General features: G+C 44.3%; 2 protein-coding genes across 2 annotated transcripts in view; one reads left to right on the forward strand and one right to left on the reverse strand.

Annotated features, from left to right (window-relative positions):
- LOC111973658 (ras GTPase-activating-like protein IQGAP2) overlaps window positions 1–25,145 on the forward strand; it is an 89,236-nt gene that overhangs the window by 48,481 nt on the left and 15,610 nt on the right. Inside the window, exons 11-25 of the mRNA XM_024001024.2 lie at window positions 575–662; window positions 801–964; window positions 1,203–1,363; window positions 7,721–7,845; window positions 8,325–8,488; window positions 14,580–14,670; window positions 14,815–14,982; window positions 17,212–17,357; window positions 17,771–17,941; window positions 18,081–18,164; window positions 18,321–18,392; window positions 18,525–18,594; window positions 18,749–18,957; window positions 19,267–19,407; window positions 19,502–19,665. Of these exons, the coding sequence (XP_023856792.1) occupies window positions 575–662; window positions 801–964; window positions 1,203–1,363; window positions 7,721–7,845; window positions 8,325–8,488; window positions 14,580–14,670; window positions 14,815–14,982; window positions 17,212–17,357; window positions 17,771–17,941; window positions 18,081–18,164; window positions 18,321–18,392; window positions 18,525–18,594; window positions 18,749–18,957; window positions 19,267–19,407; window positions 19,502–19,665 (2,018 nt within the window). The remainder of the gene's footprint in view (window positions 1–574; window positions 663–800; window positions 965–1,202; window positions 1,364–7,720; window positions 7,846–8,324; window positions 8,489–14,579; window positions 14,671–14,814; window positions 14,983–17,211; window positions 17,358–17,770; window positions 17,942–18,080; window positions 18,165–18,320; window positions 18,393–18,524; window positions 18,595–18,748; window positions 18,958–19,266; window positions 19,408–19,501; window positions 19,666–25,145) is intronic.
- LOC111973659 (proteinase-activated receptor 3) lies at window positions 8,906–13,304 on the reverse strand. Its single transcript, XM_024001025.2, has 2 exons — window positions 12,989–13,304; window positions 8,906–12,579 (listed from the first exon to the last, which is right to left on the reverse strand). The coding sequence occupies exons 1-2, from the start codon at window positions 13,074–13,076 to the stop codon at window positions 11,510–11,512; spliced, it is 1,158 nt and encodes a 385-aa protein (XP_023856793.1). The 5' UTR covers window positions 13,077–13,304; the 3' UTR covers window positions 8,906–11,509.

Consider the following 25,145-nt stretch of genomic DNA (forward strand, 5'->3'; position numbering starts at 1 on the left):
TTTATTTTTTATTTTTTTATTGAAGGATAGCCAGGGGCACACTCCAACACTCAGACATAATTTACAAATGGAGCATTTGTGTTCAGTGAATCCACCAGATCAGAGGCAGTAGAGATGACCAGGGATGTTCTCTTGATAAGCGTGTGAATTGGACCATTTTCCTGTCAAAATGTATTGAGTACTTTTGGGTGTCTGGGAAAATGTATGGAGTAAAAAGTACATTTTCTTTAGAAATGTAGTGAAGTAAATGTTGCCAAAAATATAAATAGTAAAGTACAGATACCCCAAAAAACGACTTAAGTAGTACTTTAAAGTATTTTTACTGAAGTACTTTACACCACTGGTAAGGCCAGTGGTCAAAGTAGTGGACGCATGTCTAGTAGGTTTTTACAGGTGTCGGGATATAAAGTGTCCTGTCAAAAGAAAGCAGAATACTAACACACTGTGTAGATGTGTTTTTGCCTTCAACAGCCCCAGACTTTATTTGTAGATTAAAGTTGCATTAGAGTTACAGAACCAGGATTTTTCTATTAAATTGAACTTGTCACCCAAACACTTTCTCTTTTGACCTCAGGACACTGGAGGTGCAATGATGCTGCAGAGGGAGGAGATTCAGAGGGTGGTCAGCTCCACTAACGACTTTGCTGAGGCAGAGAAACGAAGTAAGCACCCCTCGCCTCCCATTCCAGTAATTTATATGAATTACATCAGAATAAACGTGTTTGAGTATTTGTAGGTTGCTAATCCTTTGCCATCTGCATTATAAGAAGATTGATGAGTACGATGGTTTTCCTGTTCAGAACTGGAGGCCATTGTAGCGATCAACGCGGCCATTCGTCATGGCGTAGCAGCAGAGACGGTGGAGGAGCTGATGAACCCAGAGGCCCAGCTTCCTATTGTCTACCAGACAGCTGCCAACCTCTACCAGACCGAACTGTTCAGCCTGCAGATACAGGGGGCAAAGGTGACGCACGCATGCAGGCATTCAAACACACTAACACACACACACACACACATTTGAGTTGAAATTACACTTTCCTATTTTAAGCTATGATATAAACTTGTACAGTTGTGAGCAGGTGCTAGTTGGCACAACAAAGTAGTAATAGATTTCTCTAGCTTGGTTCGCCAGTTTGCAGACAGTTGTGTGTCTGTCCAGGTGTATATGGTCACTGAGCCTTCTGTCTGATTGTATTGAGCAGGCAGGACTGGGGCATGAGGAGCTGTGTGTGGCAGTAGAGATGCTGTCTGCGGTGGCCGTGCTCAACGAGGTCCTGGACACCAAGGACCCCCAGGCTGTTACTGAACAGCTGACTGACTCTCCTCTGGGCTTCAGCAACATGGATCAGGACAACCTGCACAGGTAGCCAACACCACAACCTGCACAGGTAGCCAACACCATAACTATCTGACATATCACAGGTAACACCACAACTATCTACCCTTTTGTCCCTCTAGAGCAGGGGTCTCCAACCTTTTCTTGCATGAGAGCTACTTAAAGGAAATGTAACTTATCGCAAGTTACTATTTTTTTTCTAGCTTGCTTCTCTTCTCCCCTGCAACACTTCACAGGTCCTTGATGTTATTAGGTTCTGACAAACCAAGTTAACTCAAACGGACAACTAGAAAAAGCTCAAAACAAGTTTATTCACCCACTGGGMTAAACAGCTGAAAAGACAGACATGTTTCCACAAGTACATATATTTAGACCCTCTACTGGGCGGAGTCAACTCCTTGCACATCTAGACAGCCAATACATCTCTGTTGCTAGGCAGGAACTTAAGTGGTTCCTCTCATTGGTGTAGTCATGGCCCTGTCTCCTGTCTGTGTATGTCATAGTACTGTTACTTCTCAAATTATTCTGACCTGACCTGGTTAGGCTGTTTTTATGTTATCCAGAGCGTTGATGACTGCAATTGTGCTTCCGGCACCAATTTACACTCTTTTTCCAACGTTTACTAACACCGGCCGTATTCAACGGGTGTTGAGCGTTCGTAAATTCGTCAGTCGTTCTGCGCTCTGYCACACTCAGACGAGAGTGCTCTGAAATCGGAGTAGATAGTGTCGTGACTTTACTTCCATTAATCTGATGACTTATTTATTTAATCCTTTAACTATGTTTAATTGTTACCCAATTTTAAATTAATCATGTACAATTAACATTAGRATTTGGGGCACCACGGAAMAATTTGTTTAGAGTTACCATCTCCCGAATTAAACTCTCAGGTCTTTACCTATTTCATCGATAAACAGTCATCTTATTAATCATTACCTCTTATCAAATCATCATTCTGACCAGTCGTAATCTTCTTGGATCTGCGAAAACCCCAGTCTAGCTCATTATTCAGTACTACACAAATTGTGTTAATTATTTATTTACTAGCTAACTAAATTATAACACAGAATAAACATACACCCTTTACATGAGACTAAGGTCCCTAGTGGACTGACAAAATATGACGGTTTATTACACAGATGGAGAGGGYGGAAAAGAGGGAGACAGAGAAGAAGGAACACATTCTATAACTATTCTCCCATAAACCTCAAACTTTGCACACAAACTACCGCCCGTTTGGAATAAYAGATCGTTAATATATTTACGTGTGAAATGCCTTCGTTCGTTATATCTCTCGGTCGGAACCAAGCCTTCTCGGGAAGTTGTTGGCCTTCCAGTTGTATGGCTCTGATTGTCCGCAAGGGGTCTCCCCTTTCACGTTTTCTACTGTTCAATCTGGAAGATAACTAGTCGACGGTTCCCATTGGTGATGAGCGWCGTAGGATAGTCTCACTTAGATTCGATTTTCGCGATCTGATTTAAGACAGCTAATCAGTTGAACAAGTGATTGTCTAAGGTGAGCTTCTCGCCTCTTCCTTATCGTATTGGCATTRAGGATTCGGACCACGATTGACATGAGATGCAGCTTTTCGTCTCTCTGGTCCAAAGGAAGGTGTTCATTTCTTCACCTCGTGTTGAGGTTCAAAGTTTCAACCATTTCCAACATGAAGCTACCAGCCTCACGTTTCCTGGTTTAAGGGTTGATTCCTCTTCCAAGCCTTATGCACTCTTGGTCAAAAGGGGGCGTTCTGTTATACTGACAAGCTCTCTGACCTTACTCAGGGCCTGGCTACTTAATGTGCAAAAGATATCAAAAACTATCTCATTAGAAAACTAAAATCACATTCCTAAACACATACCTTCATTACTTTCCATATTGTATTCACAACATATTGGATAAAAACTTGACAGATAAAGGAAAGTATTTGGTCCTTACAGTTTTTAATAACATCACAAAATGAAAAACAATGTGACATTAGTTTTCCATAGTTCCCCACTGACCACTTCCCACATTATGTTAAATATATGGTTGCACATTTTTGGGACTATTCAGAGGTGGAACTTTCTGTGGGAATTAACAGGAATATATATGCAAATTAATATTAATACCATTTAAATGAAGATGTTTTTTGCATTGGATATATTTACCATATCATATGGAGACAGGAACATAAACCTTTTACCTTATCATAAGTAGACATAATTGCAAATGATTAAATTCTTCCAATGGAAAAAAAACTATTTAGTTATGAATTGAACTTTAATTAGTTGACTCTTCACATGGGATGATTTCACTGAACAACAAAAGAAAGGCAATATTGAGTGATCCCCAATGATCCTTCGCATCTCCCAAAAACGTTTTCAATATCTGTAAAATTATAGTCTTGAAACTAAAGCTTTGGTTGTTTTCCTCTCAGGCTTTGATGTCTTCTCCCTGGACCTCCTCAATGTCCACCTCTTGAACATCAGACTCTGAGGCCTCATCTTCACTGTCACTTTCCAACTTTGTTGAGGATGGCTCGTTGTCAGGCTCAAAAAGCCTAAAATTTGCCCGGATGGCCACCAATTTTTCAACACTTTGGTCAGCCTGTTACGTGCTTTGGTGTGTGTGTTCCCAAACAAGGACCAGTTGCACTCTGAGGCAGCTGATGTTGGTGGGATTTGGAGGATGGAGGAAACAGGGCAAAGAGCCTCAGATCCACAAAGTCCCTTCCACCAGGTGGACAATGAGATATGTTGGCATGACTGCCATATTGTATCTCCATCCCAAAGCCCTTGCTTGGAAGTGTACTTCACCAGACTGCCAAGAACCTTGCCCTCATCCAGGCCAAGGTGGCGAGACACGGTAGTGATGACACCATAGGCCTTGTTGATCTCTGCACCAGGCAGGATGCTCTTGCCGGCATACTTGGTGTCCAACATGTATGGGCTTCAGGCATAAGTCTTCATGCTTTTTCATGTATTTCAGAACTGCAGTTTCCTCTGCTTCGAGCAACAGTGAAGTGGACAGGGCAGTACGGATTTCTTCTCTTAGATCTGCAAACAGAGTCTGAACATCAGACAGGATGGCATTGTCTCCCTCAATCCATGCAATGGCTACTGCTATAGGTTTCAGGAGTTTCAGGCTGCTTACCACTCTCTCCCAAAATACATCATCCAGGAGGATCCTCTTGATGGGGCTGTCCATATTGGCAGACTGTGATATTGCCATGTCTTGGAGAGTCATGGTAGCAAAAACTAACTCGCAGAAATTGTTAACAAGTTAGAAATGATTTAAACACACTTTGCTGTAGGCTACTATTTACTAGTTAACAAAAAATCATGTATGTCATGTAAAATATATTCACCCCACCCAGTATTGTAATCAAAACTTACCAGAAGGCATGTAGTCCTTGGCTCAGACGATGTAGTAGTGTGGGCTCAATAGCATCTCATTAGCATGCAAGATCTTGAAAATGTGATGGAAGAGTGCACTGCACATGTGATGGAAGAATGTGCATGTACTGTGCATGTAGAGGGTTGCAATTCCATTGAATTGGGGATAGTTTAACCAAAATATGCCACAAGACCTAGAATTGCTTTATGTGTATCCCACAAAAAAGGTTAACTGTTATAAGCTAACTTTTCTAATGAATTTAAGTGAAATTACCCAAATTCCCGGGCTTAACTTCCCATGGAAAATTTCCGGAAAGTTTCCGACCCTTTGCAACCCTAGTTAAATATTGTTCCATTATCACTTTTTGGATGTTAGTTTTGGGCGGGCAAAAGTGTCTGAACAAATACATTCCTTTAGTTAATGCTAAAGCGAAAGAGAGTCTCCGTCTTGTAATTTACGACCGAGTGTGAAGGGTCGACCATCCAGCAGCTCCCCCTCTCCCCTCTGTGGGAGAGAGAGAGGCCTGGTTACTGTCACAATCTCGGCAGTCTGATCTGACCCATTCTGATCCTCACAGGACTGTCATGACAATAGCCAGAGCGAATTTACCAGCTACGTCTATCAACAGTTGTCGCAGTGACATTAACATTCTATTGAAATGGTTACTTGCATAGTAGAGTTTTTTGTTAAGACATGTAGCTAGCTAAACAATGAACCATATTCCCAACTCAGGACGTTAACTTCTCTGGGATATGTGGGACGCTAACGTCCCACTTGGCCAAAAGCCAGTAAAAATGCAGAGCACAAAATTCAAATAAATTACTATAAAAATCAATCTTTCATGAAATCACACATGAAAATCATGAAAATACCAAATTAAAGCTATACTTGTTGTGAATCCAGCCAACATGTCTGATTTCAGAAAGGATTTACTGCAAAAGCACACCAAACCGATTATGTTAGGTCAGTACATAGCCACAGAAAAACACAGCCATTTTCCCAGCCAAAGATAGGAGTCACAAAAAGTAGAAATAGAGAAAATTAATCACTAACCTTTGATCTTCATCAGATGACACTCATAGGACATCATGTTACACAATACATGTATGTTTTGTTCGATAATGTGCATATTTATATCCAAAAATCTCAGTTTACATTGGCGCCATGTTCAGAAATGCCTCCAAAATATCCGGAGAAATTGCAGAGAACCACATCAAATAACAGAAATACTCATCATAAACTTTGATGAAGACCATGTTTTACATAGAATTAAAGATACCACCTTGTCTTAATGCAACCGCTGTGTCAGATTTCAAAAAAAACTTTACGGAAAAAGCAAACCATGCAATAATCTGAGACGGTGCTCGGATATAAACAACATTTCTCCGCCATGTTGGAGTCAACAGAAATACGAAATTACATCATAAATATTCCCTTACCTTTGATGATCTTCATCAGAATGCACTCCCAGGAATCCTAGTTCCACAATAAATTGTTGTTTTGTTCGATAATGTCCATTATTTATGTCCAAGTAGCTACTTCTGTTAGCACGTATAGTACACATATCCAAACGCTCGCGCAGATCCAGGCGAACGTCGGATGAAAACTTCAAAAAGTTATATTACAGGTCGAATAAACTTGTCAAACTAAGTAGAGAATCAATCTTTAGGATGTTGTTATCATAAATATTCAYTAACGTTCCAACCGGAGAATTCCTTTGTGTCTATAGAAGTAATGGAACGCAAGTCGATATCATGTGGAATGCGCATGACCAGGAACTGGCACTCTGCCAGTCCACTGACTAAAACAGCTCCCATCCGGCCCCACATCACAGTAGAAGCTTCATTCAACGTTCTACAGACTGTTGACATCTAGTGGAAGGCGTAGGAAGTGCAAACAGATCCATATCCCACTGGGATTTCAATAGGRGATGAGTTGAAAATCGACCGGCCTCAGAATTCTCACTTCCTGTTTGGATTTTTTCTCCGCTTTTTTGCCTGCCATATGAGTTCTGTTATACTCACAGACATCATTCAAACAGTTTTAGAAACTTCAAAGTGTTTTATATCCAATAGTAAAAATAATATGCATATATTATTATCTGGGACAGAGTAGGAGGCTCTGGGCACGCTATTCATCCAAAGTGAAAATGCTGCCCCCTATCCTAGAGAAGTTAATACCCTGCATGAATCTGCAGGTAACTAACCAACCAGGTTCAATGTTAGCTATAACTGGCAAAGCAAATGGCTCTGAGATAAGAATAATATTACTACACAGATCATACACGTAACGCTAGCTAGCGAGCCAGCCTGCTAACATTAGCTAGCTAGCTAACAGTACACTTTAACTTGAAATGACAACAAATTTCTGACAATTTGCCTGAATTTTTCCGGGTTTTGGATTTGTTTATATTTTTCACAAACAAAATAAAAATTATTKTTGGAGAACCAATGAAATTGGATGATCTGAGTCCATGTCAATYCTTAAATCACATCAAAAGACAATTTTTAAGGTCTGGGAAAAAGCGAACACATTTTTGAGTGTAATTKCCCCTTTAATTGCAGATCTAGAGAGAGAGCAATGTGTCGGTCTAGCAATGTTTCTGTACTGTTGCACATGCTGAGTTTGCTAAAGTGGCAATATTGCTTGAAATTAATTGGCAGATGTTATGCTTGGCTTTTTAAGCCAATAGTGGCTAACCAGGGGTGGGATAATGTCAAGATGGCTTTGATTGGATAGTAGCTGGAAGCTTGCGGTGTCTGATACTTGTGAGATTTGTTKATGAAAGTTTGCGGTGGAACTCGTGAAAAAATCATGTACTTTCAGAAATGTTTGGCCAACTACTGGTAGCTCGCGATTGACCTGTTGGAGACCCCTGCTCCAGAGAGGGAACTCCACAGTTACTCACACACACACACAGGTAACAACTAGAAGAAGAAACGTCTGTCTGCCTAATGTGTAACCTCGCCTGGCCCTGCCCCTTCCCCCTCTCCCCCTCTGTCTCTCAGGTATGCAGACACTCTAATCAGTCTCCGAGCCGAGAGCCTGTCCCAAGGCCTGGAGTTCCTCACCTGGAATGATGTTCAGAAGACCATCGACACTGTCAACCTACAGGTCCACGAAGAACACGAGCGTAAGTCAAGTCCTCTAACGGTCTTGACACTGACTACATCCCAAATGCCACCCTATTTATTTCACTACTTTTGATCAGGGCCCATAGCGCTCTGGTCAAAGTAGTGCACTGAATAGGGAATAGGGTGKCATTTGGGATGTAGACAATGTCRCCCAAGTCTAACCATTCACTTAGTTGGAAGAAAAGTTAGCAGTGTCTTGACTAAATAAATACACAGTCTAAATAATAATACAATGTTTTATTGTCACGTACACCYGATAGGTGCAGAAGATGTGTTGTTTTACAGGATTAGCCATACAGTAGTAGTAGTACGGCGTCCCTGGAGCCAATTAGGATTAAGTGGGTTGCTCAAGCGCACATCGATGATGAAGTAGTCCTGAGATCAGTATCATTAGGGCTGTTTCCCTGCTGCTTGGGGAGGTTCAACTCCCCCTGACTCAGTGTCATTACACATGCTGTCTGTCTCAACTCCCCTCCAGGTATTATTGCTATAGCTGAGATCAACGAGGCGCTGAGCTCTGGGGATCCTGAACAGACCCTCTCTGCTCTGCTCCTGCCCACGGCCAAACTGCAGGGGGTAAACCCAGCAACAGCGAAACACTACCATGACGTCCTGCAGAACACCAAGCTACTCATCTGTAAGGTACTGGACTGTCAGCTATTATGAGATCCTATAGATATCTTCCCTCGAGCAGAGAAGCCTCCATCTTAATACATCTCATGTACGGAGAAGGCATTTGTACGGAGAAGGCATTAGTACCCAGAGGCTGGGGGTCACAGCTGTTGATCAGATCTAGGTTACAGATCCAGGCTACAGATCTAGGTTGCCATGTTTCCTATATAGTGCATTACTTTTGACTAGCGCCCAGTGCTCTGGTCAAAAGTAGTGCGCTATATAGGGACTAGAGGGCCATTTGGAATGACTGTAGATCTGTAACCTAGACCTAATAAGGTGTTTAGTTGAGAAGGATAGGGACAGTGACAGAGATGAATGAGATGTTCAGTGATTAATGGGAGCATGTTAAAACAGGTCTGTCTGGAGTCAAGAACATCATCYGAATGAACCTGCCCTCACCTTTATTTAAAACCCTGCTCATTCTATGACATGTACTGTATCCACCCCAATGGTGGAATCAGCTTCTCCCTGAAGCTAGGATAGCGGAGTCCCTGCCCATCTACCGAAAACATCTGATACCCTACCTCTTCAAAGACTATCTTAAACAATCCCACAGCACCCCCACCTAAAAGATTTAATGAAATAAATAGTGTGTGTGTGTGTGTGTATAATATGTATTACCGTTCAAAAGTTTGGGGTCACTTAGAAATGTCCTTGTTTTTAAGGCACTGCATCGCAGTGCTAGCTGTGCCACCAGAGATTCTGGGTTCAAGCCCAGGCTCTGTCGCAGCCGGCCGCGACCGGGAGGTCATTGGGGCGACGCACAATTGGCCCAGTGTCGTCCGGGTTAGGGAGGGTTTGGCCGGCAGGGATATCCTTGTCTCATCGCGCACTAGCGACTCCTGTGGCGGGCCTGGCGCAGTGCACGCTGACCAGGTCGACAGGTGTACAGTGTTTCCTCCGACACATTGGTGCGGCTGGCTTCCGGGTTGGATGTGCGTTGTCAAGAAGCAGTGCGGCTTGGTTGGGTTGTGTTTCGGAGGACGCATGGCTCTCGACCTTCGCCTCTCCCGAGTCCGTGCGGGAGTTGCAGCGATGAGACAAGACTAACTACTACCAATTGGAAACCACGAAATTGGGGAGAAAAAAGGGGTTTAAAAAAAAGAAGAAATGTCCTTGTTTTTGAAAGAAAAGCACCTTTTTTGTCCTTTACAATAACATKAAATTGATCAGAAATACAGTGTAGACGTTAATGTTGTAAATGACTATTGTAGCTGCAAACAACAGATTTTTAATGGAATATCTACATAGGCATACAGAGGCCCGTTATCAGCAACCATCACTCCTGTGTTCCAATGGCACGTTGTTAAGCTAATCCAAGTTTATCAGGCTAATTGAGCATTAGAAAACCCTTTTGCAGTTATGTTAGCACAGCTGAAAACGTTTGTGCTGATTAACGAAGCAATACAACTGACCGCCTTTAGACATCTGACCGCCTTTAGAGCATCAGCATTTGTGGGTTCGATTACAGGCTCAAAATGGCTAGAAACAAATAACTTTCTTCTGAAACTCGTCAGTCTATTCTTGTTCTGAGAAATGATGGCTATTCAATGCGAGAAATTGCCAAGAAACTGAAGATCTCGTACAACGCTGTGTACTACTCCCTTCACAGAACAGCGTAAACTGGCTATAACCAGAATAGAAACAGGAGTGGGAGGCCCCGGTGCACAACTGAGCAAGTGGACAAGTACATTAGTATCAAGTTTGAGAAAGACGCCTCACAAGTCCTCAACTGGCAGCTTCATTAAATAGTACCTGCAAATCACCAGTCTCAACGTCGACAGTGAAGAGGCGACTCCGGCCTTCACATATAAAAATAGCCTGTCGTGAACTAACACTCGCACTTGACTTTTTTTCCCCTTACTAGCACTGACTTTTCTACTACTAAAATTGAGGAAAAGTGTACTTACTAAGACTAAGATATGTAGTTTCTCACCTAGCTATTTTAAGATGAATGCACTAACTCTAAGTTGTTTTGGATAAGAGTGTCTGCTAAATGACTAAAATGAAAGGCGTGTGCAGTCTACACCTATCAATGTGGACAACAYAATATACAGAATTAAAATGGGAATTAACTAATAAATGAATGTATGGTAATACATGAATATACTTCATTTGTATTGCAAGGGTTTTATATTTWCAAATTGTCCTTGTGAACAAATCAAAACAGTACATAATGATAACTTTGAAGTAAGCATGTCCTTCCTTGGCTGAGATAATGAGTGGCCTGGACATGCCGAAACAGTCTGGTTTCTCAACATCATCTCTGGGAGAATTGTTTTTGTCGTCACTGTTGCCGTCGGCTGGTTTTTCAGGACATCCTTGCTGATACTGTACACAAATGAAAACATTTGCTAAACCGTCAACTTAGTAGCTCTGATAGTATCCCACAGGGGAGAACGCATAGCATAACATTGTGTTCAGATTTCAAGCAGAGCTGTTTCCTGTTCACTTGTTTACAGCGTGTAGTTCCAGACGGCTTCCCTTCCTCTTCATCTTCAGTAGTTTGCTTGTTCATGCTCTGGGCTCCCCCACTGCGCTCTGACAATGGAAGATACTGTACAGCTGTACATGGCCCATCTGTAAATAGCCCACCCAATCTACCTACCTCATCCCCATATTGTTTTTATTTACTTTTCTGCTCTTTTGCACACCAGTATTTCTACTTGCACATCATCATCTGCACATCTATCACGCCATTGTTAATTTGCTAAACTGTAATTACTTCGCTACTATGGCCTATTTATTGCCTTACCACCTCTCGCCTTTTGCACACATTTGCATAGACTTTTYTTTTTTATTCTATTGTGTTATTGACTGTACGCTTGTTTATTCCATGTGTAACTCTGTTGTTTGTGTCGCACTTCTTTGCTTTATCTTGGCCAGGTCGCAGTTGTAAATGAGAACTTGTTCTCAACTAGCTTACGTGGTTAAATAAAGCTGAAATATATATATGTTTTAAATACAATGGGCACATACACACAGTCTCTACACCAGAACAGGTGTCTGCTGTGTCCTCCTGAGAGAGGCGAAGCGCAGTTTGGAGGCGGTTGTCCTGGACATGAGAATACACAGGAAGGGGTCCAGACAGCTGTGGAAGCAGCACAGACACACTGCAGCGCTGGAGTACACATACAGCCCGTCCCCTCCACTGGTGGATAGCCTCACGTAATGGGCGATATGGAGGACGCCGCTGGGAGCGAAACACACAGTGAAGATGAGGAAGACCAGTGTACTGACCCTGATGAAGGGTGTCCAGTCAAGGCCCGAGCGACCCAGATGCCGCACCACCGCCACATGGGTCCAGGCACAGACCACAAAGGGCACGAGTAACCCTAAACAGACCAGTGCCAACCTGTAGGGCACCAGCAGTGCGTGGGGGGAGTCCTCCAGGGGCAGTATGTCGTGGCAGGTGGTGAAGCCCAGACGAGGCAGCAGGAAGCTCTGTCTCACCAGGAGCTCAGGCACCACAGCCACCCCAAACAGGCCCCACACCCCCAGGCTTGCCCCCAACGCCCAGGCCGTCTTGTGCAGCCGCCTGTACAGGAAGGGCCTCACCACGGCCAGGTAGCGCTTGAGGCTGACACAAGCAATGGTGTGGGCAGAGCAGTAGACATTGCCATAGAAACAAGCGGTGACGACACGGCAGGCAGCTTCGCCGAACACCCAGTTGTTTCCGTTTAGGTGGTAGTGGACTCGGAGGGCCAGGGAGAGCAGGAGGAGTAGGTCAGAGAGGGCCAGGCTAAGGTAGAGGACAGCCGTGGAGAAAGACCTGGCCCGGAGCCTCAGGAAGGTCAGGATATAAGCGTTGGAGGGAATGCCCACTGCCATGGCCAGGAGGTAGGCTGAGGGGATGAGCCGGGTGCTGAGGAGCCCTGTGGTGTAGGCTACTGCAGGGTCTTCCAGCCTCACGTCCAGCCCAGGGGCCCCAGGGGACAGGTTGACCAAGCTGGGGGGCCCCGCCGCAGCCGTACAGTTGGTCTGAACTCTCCTGCCATTGAACGTCCTTGGGTCCAACACAGCTAAGGTGGTTATTTTTGTCTTGTTGACTTTCTCCTCTGTGGTGAAATGGGGGGGAAGAACATAGATTTTAATTCCGGTGTGAGGTTTTCTACTTTGAATGCAACTATTCCCCTTTGACACACAGTATTGAATGGAAATGCAATTATAATAATCTAGATATTATTTAAGTTAATTGGCTCAAAATGCTGTTTAAAACATGCATGATGTTACACAATTCATACAAGATGTGTGACAACCGTACACTAGCGATTGTGAAGCTGATTTACTGGCAAACATTTAGGCATAACAAGCATGTTGTTGATGGAGGGGAAACAGAACTGGTGAAGCCCTACCAAAATGCAGCTTGACCAAGTGGATGCAAAGTCCCCAATTGTAATATGAAAGGCTTAAGAATGATGTCCTCTCTAAAATCCTATGGAGAAATGTAAAAAGAAAGTGACTTACCATTGTCCTGGAGAGAGAGTCCTACCGTCAGACAGAAGAGAATCCCAGCCAGTGTATTGGTCCGGTCTTTCTCCTGTCTCCTCCACATTGTTATTATTATTCCTGTTTTATTCCAACTCAAAGTCCTCTAGTGTTTCTATAGACTTGCTATAGGCTAGTTGTTCATTATCAGGATTAACTAGCAGAATCAACTAGCCATCCAGATAGCTGGTTCACATGATCAAGCAGGCTACTGTACTGGAAGTCCATGCTACACTGGTGTTAGCACTGGACCGTGAGGCTGTGTGCGTAGGGTGTGTGTATACTCTGTGTGTGTTTCCTGTCCAGGCTTGAAACTGAATTCCTGCTCTGCGTCAGACCCTATCTACTGATTCAGCCGAGTGGGAGGAGACGGTCCAAATAGTTTACTGTTTAGTTGGTCATTCCTAAAATAGTTTGTTTTTTTGTGCAGGTTTCTCAAGTCTTTCAGTTTTCTGTGACTGAAAATATGGCTTGTCTAATGCAAAATTACTAATGTTAGAGTAAAAAGATTAACTCCGGTTATACTAAGTAACAAGATTATCAGCTTGGGTAACATCCAACATACAGTTGTAGCAGTAGGATGATTTCAAAACCCAAGCTTCCTGGAACAGTTTCCATGAACCTGCTTTGACCTTCAGTATTCCACTTGAGTCACACACATTTTGATTCCACGTGATCGGAACTACAATTGTCAAGTTAGAAAGTATGGTCACAAGTTCCTATTTAGCTTTGGTCTMTATGTTATGTTTGTGCTTGTACAAGTTCTTGCTTATCTCTACACGTCCTAAAGGTATTTATATACTGTATGGTCAGTGGGGAATTCACTGGTCAAAAGCAGATCTACTTCCTGACATACCAAGGGGGCCTGTTTTCTCTTGGCTTCCTTCCTGCCTTTTGTGTCATTGGGGAGACAACCTCTCTGCTCCCAAAGGTCTCCACAATTAGTCTGAGAAGGAAAATGTTGGTCAGGCAGGCTGAATAAACGTTTAGTGTGGTTTCTCTGCTATTTTAAGTGGTATTTGTGTTTGAGCCATGGACCCATGACCAATGGTGTGGACTGAGCTGAGGATGTTTTGTCCATTAACAATGTGTTTTGACATTTTCCCTCAGGTCTTACCTCTGGGCACAGAGGAAATGGTACAACTTCTTGTTCATGCTTGTGCTGTCTTTGTAGCTGTTAATGTGCTTCATACCTGGGTTTCAAATACTTACAATATTTACAAAAAATGTTATCTCTGCCAGTTTGAGCATGTCTGGCTTAATAAACCAATAGAAAGTACCACAAAATGCAAAGTATTTTAACCCAGGTATGTTTTTTGGGGGGAGCATTTTTGTTGTTTTTGTTTTTACATGTGCTGTCTTGGTTAGTGCTTAGAAGAAGAACATTCAGTTAGGGCTCAGGCCAAACTTGAGATCTGTGGTTGTATCTCAAACACTTGATTTTACCAGAAAGTTCAAATGATGTGTGCACATCTCAAGATAGAATTATGCACTGRGTTGTGTGGATTGTCAATGTTTGTGTGGTCTACCACTCTGAAAGCAGAGATTGACCCTGTGTCTGTGACTCCAGAGCTCAGGGGATGAGTCTGCTGTGCTGTGGCTCGACCAGATTCAAGAAGGGATACACACAGCCAACCAAGATGAAGAGGAGGCTCTCGCATGTAGGCACACCATGCTCACTCAAAACCATGAACAAATCATTTCTTAGTAGTTCTTCACATCACAATTCTCCAACCACTGGATGAGAGGTAAATTACCAAAATGTTAAATGTCATAACTGATCCTGTGTGTTTTGTCTGTGGCAGTGGCAGGAGCTGTGGCGGACATCAACAGGGAGGTGGCGGAGGGGGACTCCCAGACCACCCTACAGGCCCTCCAGTCTCCCCTGGCAGGGCTGAGAGGTGTTCTGTCTGAGTGTGCAGACACCTACCAGACACAGCTGGCCCAGCGCCAGGACCTCAACACTACCACTGGTAACCTGGCATACAATCAGCTTATTATGGATGTTTGTTCTCAATACATTACCTCCCCAACTTCTAGCGTGTCATTTAGCTCTTATGCAGAGCAACTTAGTTAGTGCATTTGTCTTTAGGTAGCTAGGTACGACAACCACATATTACAGTCAACTATTGTGTAAATCATGCATTTGGAGGTTAGTGAGTGATGTCCAGGTGTTGTTTCCTCTAGCAGGCAGCAGTGAGTGTGTGTGATGTCCAGGTGTTGTTTCCTCAGCAGCAGGCAGCAGTGTGTGTGATGTCCAGGTGTTGTTTCCTCTAGCAGGCAGCAGTGAGTGTTGTGTGATGTTCAGTTGTTGTTCCTCAGCAGCAGGCAGCAGTGAGAGTGTGGGTGATGTCCAGGTGTTGTTTCCTCTAGCAGGTAGCAGTGACAGTGGTGTGATGTCCAGGTGTGTTTCCTCTAGCAGGCAGCAGTGACAGTGTGTGGATGTCCAGGTGTTGTTTCCTCAGCAGCAGGCAGAAGTGAGTGTGTGTGTGATGTCCAGGTGTTGTTTCCTCTAGCAGGCAGCAGTGACTGTGTGTGTGATGTTCAGTGTTGTTTTTCCTCTAGCAGGCAGCAGTGAGTGTGGTGTGATTTCAGTGTTGTTTCCTCTAGCAGCAGCAGTGAGAGTGGTGTTGATGTTCAGGTGTTGTTTCCTCAGCAGCAGGCAGCAGTGAGAGTGGGTGTGTGATTGTCCAGGTGTTGTTTCCTCTAGCAGGCAGCAGTGAGATGTGTGTGTGATGTTCAGGTGTTGTTTCCTCTAGCAGGCAGCAGTGACAGTGTGTGTGATGTCCAGGTTGTTTCCTCTAGCAGGCAGCAGTGACAGTGTGTGTGATGTCCAGGTGTTGTTTCCTCTAGCAGGCAGCAGTGACAGTGTGTGTGATGTCCAGGTGTTGTTTCCTCAGCAGCAGGCACAGTGAGTGTGGTGTGATGTCCAGGTGTTGTTTCCTCTAGCAGGCAGCAGTGACAGTGGGTGTGATGCCAGGTGTGTTTCCTCTAGCAGGCAGCAGTGTGTGTGTGTGTGTGATGTCCAGGTGTTTCCTCTAGCAGGCAGCAGTGACAGTGTGTTGATGTGCCAGGTGTTGTTTCCTCTAGCAGGCAGCAGTGAGAGTGGGTGTGATGTCCAGGTTTGTTTCCTCTAGCAGGCAGCAGTGAAGTGGTGTGATGTCCAGGTGTTGTTTCCTCTAGCAGGCAGCAGTGACAGTGTGGGTGATGTCCAGGTGGTTTTTCTTAGCAGGCAGCAGTGAGATGGGTGTGATGTCCAGGTGTTGTTTCCTCTAGCAGGCAGAGTGACAGTGTGTGTGATGTCCAGGTGTTGTTTCCTCTAGCAGGCAGCAGTGAGAGTGTGTGGGTGATGTCCAGGTGTTGTTTTCTTCTAGCAGGCAGCAGTGAGAGGGTGTGATGTCCAGGTGTTGTTTCCTCTAGCAGGCAGCAGTGACAGTGTGTGTGATGTCCAGGTGTTTTTCCTATAGCAGGCAGCAGTGACAGTGTGTGTTGTGATGTCCAGGTGTTTTCCTATAGCAGGCAGCATGACAGTGTGTGTGATGTCCAGGTGTTGTTTCCTCTAGCAGGCAGCATGACGATGTGTGTGATGTCCAGGTTTGTTTCCTCTAGCAGGCAGCAGTGAGAGTGGGTGTATTCCTTTAGCAGGCAGCAGTGAGAGTGGTGTGATGTCCAGGTGTTGTTTCCTCTAGCAGGCAGCAGTGACAGTCTGTGTGATGTCCAGGTGTTGTTTCCTCTAGCAGGCAGCAGTGACAGTGTGTGTGATATCCAGTGTTGTTCCTTTAGCAGGCAGCAGTGAGAGTGGGTGTGATGTCCAGGTGTGTTCCTTAGCAGCGCAGCGTGTGTTGATGTCCAGATGTTGTTTCCCTCTAACAGGCAGCAGTTGGTTGTTGTATGTCCAGGTGTTGTTTCCTCTAGCAGGCAGCAGACAGTGTGTGTGTGATGTCCAGTGTTGTTCTCTAGCAGGCAGCAGTGACAGTGTGTGTGGTTGATGTCCAGGTGTTGTTTCCTCTAGCAGGCAGCAGTGACAGTGTTGTGTGTTCCAGGTGTTTTTCCTTTAGCAGCAGCAGTGACAGTGTGTGTGATGTCCAGGTGTTGTTTCCTCTAGCAGGCAGCAGTACAGTGTGTGTGTGATGTCCAGGTGTTGTTTCCTCTAGCAGGCAGCAGTGAGAGTGGGTGTGATGTCCAGGTGTTGTTTCCTCTAGCAGGCAGCAGTGACAGTGTGTGGGTGAGACACTGTATCAAGGACAGTTATGACTACTACTACAACCTGGAGAACAGAGAGGGGACCTGGGAGGAGCCAGAGGACTTCACACACAACAGCACACAGCTCCGCAGAGAGGAAATACAGGTCCCTGTCATATTTATGTTGGATTCTACATAAGAAATTATGTATTATTTCTTCAGACGAAATTATGTATTCTTTCTACATTTTACCATTATTTAACTAGGCAAGTCYGTTAAGAACAAAATATTATTTTCAATGACAGAACAATAGATTTTTACCTTGTCAGCTCGGGGATTCGATCTTGCAACCTTTCGGTTACTGGCCCAACGCTCTAACCACTAGGCTTCCTGCCGCCCCCTAAGACATGATGTATTATTCTTGTTGCATGACACAGACCACAAAATATCAGTTAACAGAATACCCTTCTCCATACATAGCACACAGAACACCACCAGAGACCACACACATGTTCTGAGTCATTTATAATGCTTTACACATTTAAAACTAATCTAGTGTTGTATGTGTCCTCTGGTCAGAGTGTGGTTGGAGGTGTGACAGCGGAGTATAACAGGGAACAGTTATGGTTGGCCAACGAGACCCTGGTAACCCAGCTACAGGCCAGGATCAGAGGTTACCTGGTGAGAAGAGCTCACGCCCAGAGACTGGACTACCTACTACAACAACAGCCACACGTGGTCCGACTACAGGTACGGTGTCATATGTTCTACACTGTTTTTATTTTTTTTAAGTAAAACAAGAATTTCCTATTTACAGTTAAAATTCACATACTGCTTTTGGAGTTTACTCACACACAGATGATTTTAATGTCATAATGTTTGTGTCTAGGCCTCCTGGAAGGGCTACAAACAGAGGAAGGTATACAAAGACAGACTCAACGTGTTGCAAAGCAACGTGGGGACTGTCGTCAAGGTAACAAGTTGTGAGCCTTATTTGAAAGAGAAAACATTTGTTTGAAACAGTGAGAAATAAAGTGTCAATAATCAGGAGAGATGTCACACACAGTTTAACCTCAACAGAAACACACAGCTACGAGTTGCTAACATTGTTGTTTTCCTCCCGGTCCAGCTTCAGTCATTTGTAAAGATGTGGAGAGCTAAACGTAAATACTCTCAAAGACTGCAGTATTTCATAGACCATGTGAGTAACACAACACCTACATAAAAAATGAGGGTTTATGTCATTGAGATGGAGTCATATAGTATGACTCCTATTATACCTCAGTGACATTTACTGAAGATTGATTCCCTTCTGTCTCGTTTGTATGTTCAGGAGAAAGAAATAGTGAAGATCCAAGCTTTCCTCAAGGCTAACAAAGCCAGAGACGACTACAGAACACTCAGTGAGTTTAGACAGCATTTAATACGTCACGCGGTTTCAAAGAAGTTACGATTTCGAAGAGAGATGGAACTACCTGAACTTCTCTGATGCAATGCGAAACCATTGTGTGTGTGTGTGTGTGTGTCTCTCTCTCTGTGTCTTTCTCTGCCCTGTAGCCGGGGCCCAGGACCCTCCTCTTTCGGTGGTGCGTAAGTTCGTCCACCTGCTGGAACAAAGCAGCCTGGACCTGCTGGAGGAACAGGAAGTGACACGGCTCAGGGAGGAAGTGGTCACGAAGATCCGCTCCAATCAGCAGATGGAGAAAGACCTGAACCTGATGGACATTAAGATCGGCTTACTGGTCAAGAACAGGATCACCCTACAGGTGACATTTTATAGTTTAACACACTGAGGGAACACAACTGACAAACAGTGCTTTCCAACTCAACTGAGAAACTATGCTTTTAACAAACAGACCTGCCACAGTTTCCAAAACCATTTGCCTTATGCTGCTGATAACAACTGGTTCTGGAGACAGGACATTATTGTCTACAACAGTAATAGGCCTGCTGCTCAGATACTTTGATAATGCATCCCTGTCTTCCTTAAAGCTATCACTGATCAAATACAACTGGATAGGTGAGAAGGGCCTTTTACATGCTGCCGCATCTGTTTTTGCTGTCTGTCTTCCCAGGATGTGGTGTCCCACAGTAAGAAGCTGAAGAAGAAGAGTAAAGAGGAGCTGGCTGCAGGGGACAGGCAGGGCATCAAGGGCCTCAGCAAAGGCAAAAGGAAGAAACTAGAGGCCTACCAGCACCTCTTCTACCTGCTACAGGTGAGTTCTAAACACACACGCTTAGACATGCGCGCACACACACACACACATACACGCAAACTCTTTTACCCCTAGGTCCTCTCCTGCTCCACAGACCAACCCTTCATACCTGGCCAAGCTGATCTTCCAGATGCCACAGAACAAGTCCACTAAGTTCATGGACACAGTGATCTTCACCCTGTATAACTACGCCTCCAACCAGAGAGAGGAGTACCTGCTTCTCAAACTCTTTAAGACCGCTCTGGAGGAGGAGATCAAGTGAGTGGAAGTGTCTACCTGTCCCAAATCGTACACACCCCTTATACAGGAACTATAGATTGTTTTGCCTGGGTGCCTTTGTTTCTCTCCGCTCATTTTTGCTAGCTCATTGGTCAGATAAGGCAACGATGTACAGTAGCACTGTTTAATGCAACAGTCAGTAAACCAGGCTACTAGGGAATCCACTGTCCCCCTTGTTCATAACTCAAGGACCCTCTCCAATCATATACAGTATTATATATAATTTGTTCTTAAATTGTTGTCTGATATTTCCTGATTGAATATAAAGGAATAATAAAGTTGTATGATAAATCTATCAAACCCCCCCACCCCCCCTCAGGTCCAAGGTGGACCAGATCCAGGACATCGTGACCGGGAACCCCACGGTCATCAAGATGGTGGTGAGCTTCAACCGTGGAGCCCGTGGTCACAACACGCTGAGGCAGCTGCTGGCGCCTGTTGTTAAGGAGATCATCGAGGACAAGGGCCTTGGCATCAACACCAACCCTGTGGATGTGTACAAGGCCTGGGTCAACCAGCTGGAGACCAACACTGGAGAGGCCAGGTGGGACAGACACACACACTAGTGCTGAGCGATTAACCAACCTTTCAGTTTATTTTCGTTTTTTAAATAACTGGTTGACTGACGGTTCAATTATTTCTGTGCACTCAACGTGCCATGTGCCGTTTCTCTGGAGAGATTTTTCTGTGAGACGTTAACTCATCATAGTTAAGTGCATAAAATGTGGCAATTAACTACAATGACCAGYATCCATTGCGCCGAAAGCTGCTTGTTCTCATTGGTTCTTGCCGGGCAAGCCTGTGGGACCGGCAGACCTGTTCTTATTATACCTCAGTGCCGTAGACAGACACGGAGAGGAGGGCCGATAGACAAGAGAGAGATAGAGCGGTTGCTTAGATGTCTCTCTACCCGACAATACAGCTAATTGATTGACAGTTGTTATTTGGCAGTCTTAAAAGTATGCCTTATCTACTTAGAAGAACTACTGAAATAGTGATTTCGTCAGACCACAGGCAGCTAGCCAGCTCTGGAGGATGACTCTTTTGGGAGCACGGAGGTAGATGGCTGGCAGGTTGCTACTCCCTGAGCAGAGATGAGATGATGACTAAGAATAAAATAAGTCATCAAATATTTTGTTTATCAGCACAAGAACTGAAATATTTTATTAAAGTAATGTGTTTTAAAGGATGGTTTATTAATAAGTGCTATGCAGTAATGGGCAGTCACTACTATCATTGTGGTTTTATAAATATAATAATAAAGTCGTTATCATACTAAAAACATATGTAATATACAGAACCCAAATATTTTTATTTGGCAAAGCAATGTCAATAAATGATGCCTTTATAAGTGATAGTAATGGGCAGTCATTACCATCAATTATTTTATTCTGTGTTACAGCATTGAACCCACGTAATGCATTTATTGTTAGGCCTGGGTTCAAATACTATTTAGGGTATTTCAATCATTTTCAAAGACCTTTGGAAGTAAGTATTTAGATATGATTTATTTGAAAACACACTGACTCAAATACACTCCCATGTATTTAACCTAGGCGTTTCAAAATAGTATTTGAAATAAGTATTTGAAAATACTTTCAAATAGTTCCAATAGTCAGGCCACGTTATTAGACAATACTCAAATACACAGAAAATAAGTATTTCAAATAATCAAATACAATCAAAATAGACATGTATTTGAACCAGGTCTGACATGCACATACACACTTTGACCTCACTGTTGTACCCCCTCTCTTAGTAAACTGCCCTACGAGGTGACCCCGGACCAGGCCATGTCACACAAGGAGGTGCGCGCCAAGCTGGAGTCCTCCAGTCAGGCGCTGCGGACGGCCACAGACAAAGTGCTCAACTCCATTGTGTCGTCACTGGATAACATCCCGTATGTCTCAGGCCTTTTTGGAATTCTTTAAAAATGCACCCGTCTTTCTTTCCTTCCTTTTTATTTCTTGATGCAATCACTGATCTGACATGAGTGGTTCTGTAAAAGCCTTGTAGCAGAACTCCAATAGTGATAGATCAGCGATCCCTCCAAGGGAGGATGGAAGGATGCATTTTGAAAAGTGAAGCTGTATGGGAACAGGACTAGAAAACATCCTGTCAGTCTGGGCCAGGGCAGAAACCCAAACTGCCAGGCGGCGCCACAAATGACACCCTGTGCACTATAAAGGGAATAGGGTCCCATTTGGGAGGCAACACTGTGGTGTGTTTATGGAAGGGTAAACAAATCAGTGCTTATAGAGGGTTAGAAACCATCCATGTTACTGGTTTCGACAACTGTTGACTCCACACTCTGCAGTACTCAATTTACTCCACAAGGGGGCAACCAAGGTATTATTTTATACAACTGCCCAAAATACACCCCTCATTCTGAAATGGTCACAGTCCCCTGCATTTTATGTTATTGCTTCCTATCATTTGTACATCAAATCACTGTGTTGTGTATCTATGTAATGACTGTCAATTTCACACGATCTCCATGTTTTGTTTTGCATGTAGCTATGGCATGAGATACATTGCAAAGGTCCTAAAGCATTCCCTTCATGAAAAGTTCCCTGACGCTACAGAGGATGAGTTGTTGAAGGTATAAGACCGGAGTATTACATGTGACATTAGATCGTTCTTTTGCCATTCGTATACCTTCCATGTATATTGCTGATATTGTTGTGGATATTGTTACGGTTCCTCTAGTTTTCACTGACACGGTAGTCATCCAGCTCGCAATGATTAATACAGGTCCTTAGATATAACAGTCCTTTGGGAAGCTATGCAGCTATGTTTAACAAAGTGTGTGTGTGTGTGGTTGTGTGTGTGTGTGGTGTGTGTGTGTGTGGTGTGTGTGTGTGTGTGTGTGTGTGTGTGTGTGTTGTGTGGTGTGTGTGTGTGTGTGTGTGTGTGGTGTGTGTGCGTCGGCTGTCAGATTGTAGGCAACCTGCTGTACTACCGCTACATGAACCCAGCCATAGTGGCTCCGGACGGCTTACATCATCGACATGTCAGCCGGAGGTCAGCTCCACTCTGACCAGCTCGTAACCTGGGCTCCGTGGCCAAGATTGCAGCATGCCGCGCCAACAAGCTGTTCGAGGAGAGAATGCCACATGACCTCCATGAATAACTACATCTCCCAGACCTACCAAAAGTTCAGGTGAGAGTAAAAACTACAACTTTCAAGCCTATTGGATAATGTCCTACTACACTCTGTATAGAACTGCTCAGAGAAATTCCATCTAATGAAGCAGAAAGGAACATTTAAGACAGAGCGGGCTGTAGACGGGAAACGCTTGGAGGTCACAGGAAAGTCAGAACAGGGTAAGTTGACGTGAGCCAAAGGTGAGCCAGGAGAAAGAGGAAGTGTCTGTGTGAAAGTGCAGAAGTCGGCCAGAAAGTGGGGTAGTGTGTCTTCCACTCAAACTTCAAGACACACACACACCTCAAACACTAACAACACCACAAGAGAGTGAGAGAGAAAGGGACACAGTTGAGTTCTCTGCCCCTCCCTCCAAACAGAGTTGACTCATCTTTACTGGAAATCAATTTGAACTCCAGTCACTGAAAACCACAACGTCGCATTTTTTTGAAGAACCTGATTCAACAGGATATGTTTTGTCTTAAGGCGTTATGTTGATTTCAATATTTTTTGTGTTTTGTTTATTTTTGGGTAGATATCAGAAATTATATGTCCTTGTAAACTGAATAAATTACTCATTACAAATGTGTCCCGTTATCTGGGTCTCCGAAGTGGCACAGTGGGTCTAAGGCACTACAGCCGTCACTACAGAACCCTTGGTTCGAATCCAGGCTGTATCACAACCACGCCGTGATGGGGAGTCCCAATAGGCGGCGCACCTATGGGCCCAGCGTCGTCCGGGTTTTGGCGCGTGTAGGCTGTCATTGAAATAAGTAATTTGGCTTACTTGTCTAGTCTCATTAATAAAGGTCAGTAAAACATTTTTTTAATCTTCCTGGTGTGGTAGTGAACAACCCGAATGCTTGATCCTGTCGGCAGGTGTTTTTCCCAGGCTGCGTGTTCACAGGAGAGTTCACGTGGCATCGAGTACTCTACATGGTGAAGCTCTGAGGCAAGCGCTTTCATCTACATCTCTATAGATGAGATCATCAACACACACTCGGTAAGCCCAGGCTATGGGTGACTACACCAAATGGACCACCCACCCGTTTTCACTAGTATAGCTCTAACTTTGACCAGGGCTTTGACCTGAGCTCTATGGGCGCCTGGTCAAAGGTGCTGACACTATTTTAGGGAAATAAGTTCCGTTTGGGACGTGACCTAGGACTCTATTGCCCCTCTCTGGAACCCTTACTGCCCCCTTCTCTTATCTCCATCCCCTGGGTAAGGAGTGGTAATGGTGACAGACCTCTTGTGTATAACGCAGACATCAGAGGTTCTAGACGTCTCCGATGAGGAGAGATGTGTAGGCTAAAGATTATGTTTACGACTCTTGAAGAACAGGGCTGACCTCATGAACTGTTATCTCACACAGAGCTTACATACATCTTTGAGCTGGAGAGGCCTAGGGGTTGGAGAAAAGCGTGTCTAGTAGATAACACAAAAGTGTGTGTGTATTGTGTGTGTCCTATGCGGTTGAACTAATGTGGTGTTTGTAGCTAGTTGTTATAAGCCGGTATGTGTGTGTGTGTGTCGTAGCTAGTTTTAACCGTGTGTGTGTGTGTCCTAGCTATGTGTTAACCTGTGGTGTCCTAGCTAGTGTTAACCGACCGCGTGTCGTTTCACTGTTGTTCATATAGCTATGTTAACCGTGTGTGTCCTAGCTAGTGTTAACCGTGTTGTGTCCTAGCTAGTGTTAACCGTGTGTGTCCTAGCTAGTGTTAACCGTGTTGGTCCGGCTAGTGTTTACGTGTCCCTAGCACCATAGTATGTTAACCGTGTGTGTCCTAGCTCGTGTTAACCGTGTGTGTCCAGCTAGTGTTAACCTGTGTGTCCTCGCTAGTGTATAACCGTGTGTGTCCTAGCTAGTGTTAACCGTGTGTGTCCTAGCTAGTGTTAACCGTGTGTGCCTAGCTCGTGTTAACCGTGTGTGTCCTCGCTAGTGTTAACCGTGTGTGTGTTCTCGATAGTGTTAACCGCTGTGTGTGTCCTCGCTAGTGTTAACCGTGTGTGTCCTCGCTAGTGTTAACGTGTGTGTCCTCGCTAGTGTTAACCGTGTGTGTCCTAGCTAGTGTGTAACCGTGTGTGTCCTAGCTAGTGTTAACCTGTGTGTCCTAGCTAGTGTTAACCGTGTGTGTACCTAGCAGCTCGTGTTAACCGTGTGTGTGTCCTGGCTAGTGTTAACCGTGTGTTGTGTCCTCGCTTAGTGTTAACTGTGTGTGTCCTCGCTAGGTGTTAACCGTGTGTGTGTCCTGGCTAGTGTTAACCGTGTGTGTGTCCTGGCTAGTGTTAACTGTGTGTGTGTGCTCACTAG

This window comes from Salvelinus sp. IW2-2015, linkage group LG15 (assembly GCF_002910315.2).
Source record: "Salvelinus sp. IW2-2015 linkage group LG15, ASM291031v2, whole genome shotgun sequence".
NCBI lineage: Eukaryota > Metazoa > Chordata > Actinopteri > Salmoniformes > Salmonidae > Salvelinus > Salvelinus sp. IW2-2015.